General features: G+C 33.4%; 2 protein-coding genes across 2 annotated transcripts; both read left to right on the top strand.

Annotated features, from left to right (window-relative positions):
* Positions 1 to 124: 124 nt before the first annotated feature.
* LOC116351032 (fatty acid synthase-like) lies at positions 125 to 5,434 on the top strand (the record flags this gene model as incomplete). The annotated part of the gene is made up of 9 exons (XM_031783058.1): positions 125 to 1,958; positions 2,210 to 2,329; positions 2,396 to 2,470; positions 2,554 to 2,616; positions 2,696 to 3,016; positions 3,084 to 3,321; positions 3,398 to 4,341; positions 4,413 to 4,462; positions 4,531 to 5,434. Coding segments are annotated over 9 exons (4,380 nt in total), but the record flags the coding sequence as incomplete, so codon positions are not given.
* Positions 5,435 to 7,307: 1,873 nt separating this feature from the next.
* LOC116351033 lies at positions 7,308 to 9,401 on the top strand. The gene is made up of 8 exons (XM_031783059.1): positions 7,308 to 7,326; positions 7,551 to 7,807; positions 7,871 to 8,075; positions 8,145 to 8,254; positions 8,317 to 8,454; positions 8,618 to 8,798; positions 8,860 to 9,076; positions 9,187 to 9,401. The coding sequence occupies exons 1-8, from the start codon at positions 7,308 to 7,310 to the stop codon at positions 9,356 to 9,358; spliced, it is 1,299 nt and encodes a 432-aa protein (XP_031638919.1). The 3' UTR covers positions 9,359 to 9,401.
* Positions 9,402 to 9,967: the final 566 nt, after the last annotated feature.

Below are 9,967 nucleotides of genomic sequence, written 5' to 3'. Positions count from 1 at the left end.
TATTTATTTAGACTGAAAGGTCCAGTAGAAAACAATTTCAATTATTTGATCAGTCGGTAGTCGTCAAGTGAACACCTAATTATAAAATAATATTATAATTTATTAAAATTATACAATAACATAGGTTTGGGATACCTTATCAATGATGACATTTGGTGCAATCAGTACAACAATAAATGTTGAATTTGAAGATGTTCGATTTTTGCGAGCTACAACAATTTCAACGGGCCAAAAAGTCGATTTAAACATAATGATTCACTATGGCAATGGTCAATTTGAAATCAGCGAAAATGCAGTCACTGTAGTATCTGGAATAGTTCGTAATGTTGAAACCGCAGGGCCAAATAATGAAGAGGTCGAAAATTTCAAAGGTGGTTTTAATGTCCTTGAGAAGAAAGACTTCTACAAAGAGCTTCGATTGCGTGGTTATCACTACCAGAATTTATTCCAGGGTGTCGAAAAAGCACAAGGAGATGGATTGAAAGCGATTATTAAATGGAACAAAAACTGGCCATGCTTCTTAGATACAATGCTTCAATTGATTATATTGGCAAAAGATTCGCGTTCGTTATATTTGCCAACTCGGATTCGACGAATTCGAATTGATTCCAAAAAACAGAGAGTTGCACTGAACAGCACCTGTGACGCATTGCTGGTCGCATCGTATGATCCCGAAATAAAGATGATTAAATGCGGTGGAGTGGAAATCTGTGACATGAGTGTGAATGTGATTGCGCGTCGCAAACCAACGGGCTCAGAAGTCTTCGAGTCATATCGGTTCTTACCGTTAGTCCCAAGTGAAACTCTAACCATTGCCAATGGCGTTCATGTTTTAACTCAGATCATCACTGAAAATTTGATCAACCTACCAAAATTGAAAATCATTGAAATCCATTCGAAAAATGTTGCGCCAATCATACCGTTGTTCGATGAATCAATCGCAAAAAGTCCCCTCATCAAAGGTGATTTACGATTTCTGACCGAACAACCAGATCTTTTCTTCGAAAATGTTATATCATTGAGAAACACACGAGTTTCCGCTTTGAAAGGTTACACTCTAACAATCGCAATGGATAATGCTACGAGCCAAGTGGAAGAGGTTCTTAAATCGATTGGAGAGCAATCATTCTTACTTGTGCGAAAAAGTGGAAATGCCACATTCACTGAAGTACCAACGGATTTCAATATGATTACGGCCATTCCGACCGAAAACGAAACGTTGGTACTGCTTCAACGTAAACCAGCTGCGAAACCCGTCGATACACCCGTTGTTGTTGTAGAGGTATTATCAACAGACTATAATTATAAATGGCTCGAAGTGGTCAAAGCCAACATTAAAACGGGTCCTGTATTGCTTGTTGCTCAAAATGATCAAACACCCGGTTTATTGGGACTTGTGAATTGTCTGCGACGTGAACCAGGTGGAGAGAATGTTCGTTGTGTCATCATTATGGATCGGTTGTTACCGAAATTTGATTTCGATAATAGTTTGTATGCGTCTCAGTTGGAGCTAGGATTGGCGGTGAATGTTTATCGTAATTCGGTTTGGGGAACTTATCGATATTTTGAACTAAAACCAAGCCTACAAGAGACCACACGCTTGGATCATGTGTATGCCAATGTCCAGAGAATTGGTGATTTGTCATCGTTCGATTGGTTTAATGGATCGCTGAAACCAACCGTAGATAGATTAGTGAACGTTCATTATTCGTCGATTAACTTCCGAGATGTGATGTTGGCTTCCGGTCGACTTTCATTGGAATTTTGTCGTGGTTCTCGCATCGAAGATGATTGTGTACTTGGATTGGAATTCTCTGGAATCAATTCGAATGGTGATCGTGTGATGGGAATGGTTAAATCAGGATCAATGGCAACACAGGTATTATCACAGGAGCATTTAACATGGATCATTCCCGAAGATTGGTCATTACGTGATGCTGCTACAATTCCAGCCGTTTGTAAATATATTGGAAATTATATTTAGAAGTTAAAATTTATTTTTATTTTATTTAGAATAAAATTATTATTTAAAATATTTAAATTAAGTTAAAATTTAAATATATTTATTTAATTTTTATTTTTTGAAAAAAAAATAATAATTTATTTATATAATATATTTATAAAGTATTTTTAAAAGAAATTTTTATTATTAATATAAATTAATTGAAAAATTAATTATATTTTTTTTTAAATAATAATTAAATTTTAGATATCACCGTTTATTATGCATACTTCTTTGGAAAATCTGTTATGCGTAACAATTCGATTTTGATTCATGCGGGTAGTGGTGGAATTGGCTTGGCAGCAATTCGGATAGCTCTAGCCTATGGTAAGCTCTTTTTTTTCTTCATATGAAATATACAGTTAAGTAACAAGCTTTTTATTTATTTGAAAGGTCTGGAAGTTTTTACAACTGTTTCGACGCAACAAAAGCGAAAGTTTATTTTGGGCTTGTTCCCGCAACTTAAAGGTGGCATATATTTTATTTTCGTCATTCACTCATTTTCACATCAAATCCGTTACTATTATTTCTATTCTTTTCAATTCTTCCAGAGGAAAATATTGGTAATTCACGTGATTGTTCATTCGAACAGTTGGTGATGCGACGTACCAAAGGTATTACACACAATATTCATCTATTTGAATTTTCTTTGAAAAATACTTAACATATTTTCATACTTTACATCAATGATAGGTCGAGGAGTTGATTTCGTATTAAATTCACTATCGGATGATAAACTGGCAGCATCAGTTCGTTGTTTGGCCCGAGGTGGCACATTTCTGGAGATCGGAAAATTCGACATCATGAATAATTCGTCGCTGGGAATGAGTGCATTCCAAAATGAAACAACATTCAGAGCCGTGTTTGCCGATAATTTAATTGATATGCCCGAAGAACGTAAAATTATCTATGAATTGATTGACAAAGATTTGAGAACGGGAATCATTCAACCACTTCATTCGACTGCATTCCAAGTCAATGAAATTGAACAGGCTTATCGTTACATGAGCACGGGTAAGTTTTCTTCTTCATATTTCATGAACTGTACAGAGATAAAATGAGCTTTTTATTTATTTGAAAGGTAAACATGTTGGAAAAGTGATGATTCAAATGCGAGAATTAGAGCATTCATTAGCGTCAGTTCCAATTAAAGTAAATCCAAAGCTTTACTGCAAACCAGATTTAGTTTATATTGTAGCGGGTGGTTTGGGTGGCTTTGGATTGGAATTTTGCGATTGGCTTGTAGTTCGTGGTGCTAGAAATTTGGTTCTCAATTCAAGACGTGGAATCACCACCACATATCAAGCATATAGAATTAGGTTAAGTATTATAATAAGAAACATATTTTTACATGTATGTATGTAATTAACATTTTCTTCTTCTCATACTGAATAGTCTATGGGAGTCATATGGTTGTCAAGTGGTTGTGAACACAGCCGACATTGGTTCTTATCAAGGTGCCAAGAGTTTGCTTGTCGACTCATTAATATACGGCCAAATTGGTGGTATTTTCAATTTGGCTGTTGTACTTCGCGACAGTATTTTGGATAATCAAAGTGTCGAGAAATACCGAGAATGCATAGCTCCAAAAGCCATTGCAACCAGATACTTCAATGAATTATCGCGAATTTTATGCCCGAAGTTGGAACATTTTGTTGTTTTCTCAAGTGCATCAAGTCGTGGCAATGCTGGTCAGTCAAATTACGGAATGGCAAATTCAATCATGGAACGAATCATTGAACAGCGTGTACAGGATAAATTACCAGGCAAAGCAATCCAATGGGGTGCAATCGGTGAAGTTGGCCTCGTCGCTGAAATGTCAAAAGGAAAAGACATTGAAGTTGCAGGAACGCTACAACAACGGATTAGCTCGTGTTTAAATGCATTGGACCTTCTACTCACATCACCACAAGCTGTTGTTTCCAGTGTGGTTGTGGCTGATAAAAGTGGCGGTGAAATGGGTCAAGACGGTCAATTGACGCTCATCAAAAGTGTCATGAAAATTATGGGCATTCGCGATATTAAGGCAATTTCGAAAAATGCTTCATTGGCCGAATTGGGCATGGATAGCTTAATGTCGGTTGAAATCAAACAAGTGCTGGAACGTGAATTTGATGTGTTTCTTACAGCGCAACAGCTACGCTCAGTCACATTTGCCAAATTGGAAGAACTCTCGGGTACTGGTGCTGGCGGAAAACTTGAAACCGAAGAACCCAGCAAACATAAAATACCAACAAAGAAATTATTTGAAAATTTAGGCGATGAAAGTGTTAGCGGCGTTACACTCTTACCTATAAATAGTCTCAAAGGAAAATCCCCACAAATTGTTTTCGTTCCAGGTTAGTCTAGAAATGATGAATGTTGGTCGTTTCGATTTTTAAAAAAATATTTTCAATCGATTAACTTTAAGGTATCGAAGGTGTTGCTAGTCCAACGTGGCATGGTCTCGGCGCAAATATGGTAAGTTAAAAGATTTACTTCCTTTGTATATGGGCTATATGTTTGTTTTTTATATTTCATTCTTTCAGAAAACACCTAGTAAAGTTCTCCAATTCATGAAGTCACAACATTTAACTGATTTGAATGCGGTCGTAAACTCAGTATTCGATGAGGTGTATCAAATTTTTTCCAATCAAGCGGAATATTGTATTGTAGGCCATTCGTTTGGCTCATTGATTGCATTAAAAGTAGCCTCAATGCTTGAGAAATTAGGCAAAGTGGGGCGTGTAATTTTGATTGACGGTTCACCCGAATACTTGTTTAGATTATCAGAAGGATTACATCGATCTACCCAGACTGGAAATCATGAAAATGATCTTATTATGATATTATTCACTCATTTCTGTAGTTCAGAGTTTCTCGATGATTTTATTAAAAAACTACAAGCTTGCGATAATTTGTCGTTAAAAATCGATTTGATCAGCACGTATATGTCAACTGAATTCAAAACCAATTATTCGAAAAAATATATAAACGACATTACTGTGGCTATTTTGAATCGACTGAAAATTATCATGAGCATGAGCGAAAACAAAGACGCAATGTACGGCATTATGGATGTAAAATTGAAATCACCAATCACATTAATTCGACCCACACAGGCTTCGTTTGCCGATATTGTTGAAGATTATGATCTACGAAAGTATTCGGAACAAGAAATAACCATCAAATATATAGAAGGACATCATTTATCTGTGCTCGAAAATATCGAACTCACAAACATTCTGAATAATATATCTTCACAATATACAAATGCATCGTAACATCATGAGTTGAATTACGGGTTACTGGCGGGATATTAAGGTTAACTTATAGTGAATGGAAGCCGATGGAAGCTTAATTTATATTTTCTAAGTAAGATGTATTAAGAGTAATAAATGTAACAAAAATAAAATGTCTTACATCCGTAAGATGAACTTTTCCGCACTGTCATCCACAACATTCATCTATTACATATTTTTTACTGTAAATTTGAATTCTCGAGAAAAGTGAATCTGACAATTCTTACAAAAGTTTCTAAAAATGGGAAACTTTGTATGGTTTTAATGCCTGTATGATATTGTAGCCAACATTCTGAAAGTTTGAAGAAATTTCAATACAATTTAGGGGTACCTTCCATACACAAATTTCGTTTTTGAGCAATATATAGGTTTGAATTCGCGTACTAAAATTTGTCCTTCTGGTGAGAATTCACTATAAAAATAAATCGAACTTGAATCAATCAATAACACCGTTTAGTTTCATTATCATTCATATTCATTAATCATGTATAATTTACTTGCAAATCGATGATAGGAAAAGTTGGAGGAATATGAACCATACCAATAAAAACCATTGTTGTATGCTCCACGCTGATGATTCGCTTATATAATGGCTGAACTAATTTCTTATCAATATAAACACCAGAGTCGACACTTAAACATGTAATTAATACAAGAGTGAATGTTATTTTTTGAATTTTCAAAAGGAAAAATGTCAACCTGTTGCAAAGAACACCACATCAATTGTTTCATGGGATCCATCGATATTTTATTTATTTGCTAAAAATCAATCAATTTGGATCATCTATGTTGAGCATCATTAAAATATTTTACTATTTAACATTTCGTTGAACATACATTTCGTGATCGTCGCAGAATTCAACTTTGATATCTAAAATCATTCCCGAGTACACCGGCGGCGCTCTTCACAGAGCGTGTGCACTCTTATTGACGCTCTACTGAATTTCTTTTTATTCATCTTCTTTACAATATAAGCAGCAACGAAGAAGAGCTGTGTACGAAATATATACAAGAACTAATGCAATGGTTACTAGATTTGTAGTAAGTCACTCGCACTGTGTTTGTTGCTGTGTATGATATAGCTCTTCTTCGTCGCTGCTTATAATGTAAAGAAGATGAATAAAAAGAAATTCAGAAGAGCGTCAGTAAGAGCGCACACGCTCTGTAAAGAGCGTCGCCGGTATACTCGGGTTCTAATCATTAACTAAATTATTTTAGATTTTTACGTATTTATCTGTATAGGTGGTGTTTAGATATTAATAAATTATATGAAAAAATCAGCTATCAATTCAGTTAGACATAAGTTTCAAAAAATCCAAATCAATGTTTTCATTATAACAAAAAGTCCTTCAGTATAGAATGGGCCATTTTAAAATGGTATATACAACACACATCTACTGACAACTGATAACTCTTATACACAGATGATTTCTGCATATATCAATATAATTCACAAACGTTTGTATTCACTATCCGACGTGAATAAATTCACTTTTGATTGTACGTTCGATTCAAACAGTTGTTTATATTATTGTGCAACTATAATATTCACGACTATCGTATTAGCAGTTCTTTCAGTGAAAATCAAACACATATGTCATATTTGTATTCCTAGTTTCATTTTATTCATTGAATGAAAAGATCTTTCATTTAACATGATAAAAAAGTTAAAAATTTCATTTTTTTTACTCGTGATTATTTACTCTTTATTGGTAAACTTTAATCAATATGGTAAGTGTATGTGATTATTTGAAATGCAATACTTTTCACGAAATTAAATGCATTTCTATATAAATTATAAAATACAAACTGCCAATTTACTTGCGAGAAATGATTGTATCGATGTATAAACGAATTGAATTTAAAATGCAATAACTTTCTCATCAGTCAAACAAAACTAATAAAATTGATCGATGGTAAAACTTGGTGTTACACAATAAATAATCTCTATCATCTAAACTTGACATATTTTAATGTGGTTGAGGAAGGTCATGTATTTGTTTGCCGGTATATACCTGAATAACATGAATACTTGTTTGATATGTAAATTAATTATACGGTTCCATCAAATGTGAAGACAACACTGAAATAAAAGTGAAAGAGAAAAAATCGAAATAAAATTGATCCATTCCAATTTTTGTATGCGTTCAGTTGTAGTTGTGTGCGTTTTTATTAATTTAAAATTTGGCGCTGAAACAATACAAAATGTGAAAGAATGCGTCTTTTTTTACATTATAGAGCTAAAATTTGCATTATCTTCATATTAGCGAATCTCAAATTAATAAATAATAATAATAATATAAATGATAATTTGTATGTAGAATTTATTGAACTAACATCATTGATTATTGTTACAGAAGCGCAAATTGCACCATTGGAAGAATTCCATACATTTTTGGAAAAATGTTTGCACAAACATGTTTTGGAGTACATAGTAAAGCCTCTAACAAGGCCTGGCGATAATTTTGCATCTGTGATACAGGCGCTTGAAGTGAAAACAATCAACAACAATGATCCAACTGAAGTATTATCACATCGTGTAACCAAATGATTATTGTATGTAAAGTTGAAATTTTTTTATTTGCAGATTGAAATGTTGAATTTGGTATTTAAAAAACCAATTCCAGGTTTTGTGAATACATACCAATCCGAACAATTTTTGAGTGAAGTACATTTTTATACGGATATTATTCCAGCAATAAAACAATTTGAAGAAAGTTTAAATATTCCCGAGACAGAAAGGATTGAGGCATTTGCACGGTATTTTGGATCAAGAATATCCTTGAATCCAGGTATTTTTCAAGAATCTAATGTATGTATATAACTTTCAGTAGAAATAAATTTTGGCTTTCAAATTCCAGGTGCTGAACGTGTTGATATGGATGCAATAATACTTTTTGAAAATCTCAAATCACTCAATTACCATAGTCCAAGTCAATTTGATAAAGATGACATTTTTGCAATTTTAAAAGTAATGTAACACTACTGAGTAAGTACTACTTAAGAAATTGTAACCGAAACTCTTTTTTTTAGATATTAGCGAAATTGCATGCATTGTGTATTGCAATGAGACGTCTGCAGCCACATTTATTCTATTCGAACGTTGATCCATACTTGCATAATGTTTATAGTCGTTCGTTTCTTGACACTATTAAATTCACAATAACGGATGTAAGGTTTCTTAAGAAAAAAAAAATGACGCATTTGACTGTGATATACTGTTACTCAATTCATTATATCAGTTTTTAACAGTTTAATCACATCATTCGCGTCGTTTTTTTGTTGCTTACTGCATCGTGAAATAATAGTATACCGAAGATTTTTCTTTAATTAGAAATTTATCGAGAAGGAATTAGCAAATTTCTCAGAAATGCCGAAAAGTGTTCAAATCGCGATCAAGGATTTAATCAAACTTTGTAAGAATTTGTTAAGAAATCAGAATCGTATTCCGGATACGCCATATACAACGTTTTATCATACAGATTTATGGTCGAAAAACATTCTGATTAAAAAGGGTAAATTTTTATCAATAAGTTGTTTTACATTCATTTCAAATAATCAACATCAACTTTTCAGATGGTACCAATAAAAATTACACTCAAGTTAAAATAGTGGACTTTCAATTATATCGCTATGACACATTCGTACATGATTTAGTACAATTTTTACTTATAAATGCTCGTATCAACGATTTGAAAACCAATTTTAAGTCATTTATCGAATACTATCATTTGGAATTTGTGAAAACGATGCGGTACACCAATTGCCCGTTGAACGATTACACGTACGAAAAGTGAGTCAAATATTTCATCAGATATTTTATGTTAATTTTTAGTTTTGAATCAACTGTATACTTAAACTAATTTAATATTGAAATAAATTTTTAATTTAATTTCAATTTAGGATATGGAAAGAAATCAAGGATAAAGCGAAATATAATTTATTGGATTTATATTATTATTTGGCTAAACGTACTATTATCTGGGTTTTTTACATGGAGCAGCCAACACCAAAAGCTATTGTAAACCGATTAAAATGTATTAATGATTTATATGTTGAAAATGGATTGATTTAAAACTGAACGAAATAAATTATAATGAAATTGTCATATGACTCAATTTTGGCGTTTGGAATCAAAAGATTGTTTTTGTTTACTAAAACAAAATGAAGAGCAAATTGAAATACAGGAATAATGAATATATACGAGGGTCACTATTTAAGTTTTTTCAAAAACATATATAAGACAATGGGGTTTCATCGAAAATGGTTTTATTGTTTTTCAAAATATTCGCCATGATGATCAATACACTTTTGCATTCGCTCGAACCATTTGTCATAGCATTCATGCCACTCCGAAAGTGATATCTCCAAAACGTGTGTTTTGAACGCATCAACTGCTTCTTCGGGCGGTGAAAATCGTTGACCACGCAGTTTATTCTTCACGCTCGGGAATAAAAAGAAATCGTTGGGTGCCAAATCAGGACTGTACGGCGGATGACCCATTAAATCGATCTTTTGACCGGTCAAATAATCGACTGTTTGATGAGATGTGTGAGAGCTCGCATTATCATGATGAAGAATTATTTTGCGACGGCGGTTGTTTTTTCTTATTTCACCAAACACTTCGGGCAAACAAATGGTGGTGTACCAATCAGAATTGACGGTCTTACGAGCCTCTAGTGGA

The sequence above is a fragment of the Contarinia nasturtii genome, unplaced genomic scaffold (genome assembly GCF_009176525.2).
Source record: "Contarinia nasturtii isolate CC-2019 unplaced genomic scaffold, AAFC_CNas_1.1 Cnas_scaffold_4500, whole genome shotgun sequence".
NCBI classification, from domain to species: domain Eukaryota; kingdom Metazoa; phylum Arthropoda; class Insecta; order Diptera; family Cecidomyiidae; genus Contarinia; species Contarinia nasturtii.
This window is presented reverse-complemented; position numbering and strand designations above follow the sequence as displayed.

What these genes read in the sequence shown, in the direction of transcription:
- LOC116351033 (XM_031783059.1), top strand. An exon ending in ACATTTTTGCAATTTTAAAA is followed by an intron (nt 8,255 to 8,316) that starts GTAATGTAACAC and finishes TCTTTTTTTTAG; the next exon opens with ATATTAGCGAAATTGCATGC. An exon ending in AAACATTCTGATTAAAAAGG is followed by an intron (nt 8,799 to 8,859) that starts GTAAATTTTTAT and finishes TCAACTTTTCAG; the next exon opens with ATGGTACCAATAAAAATTAC.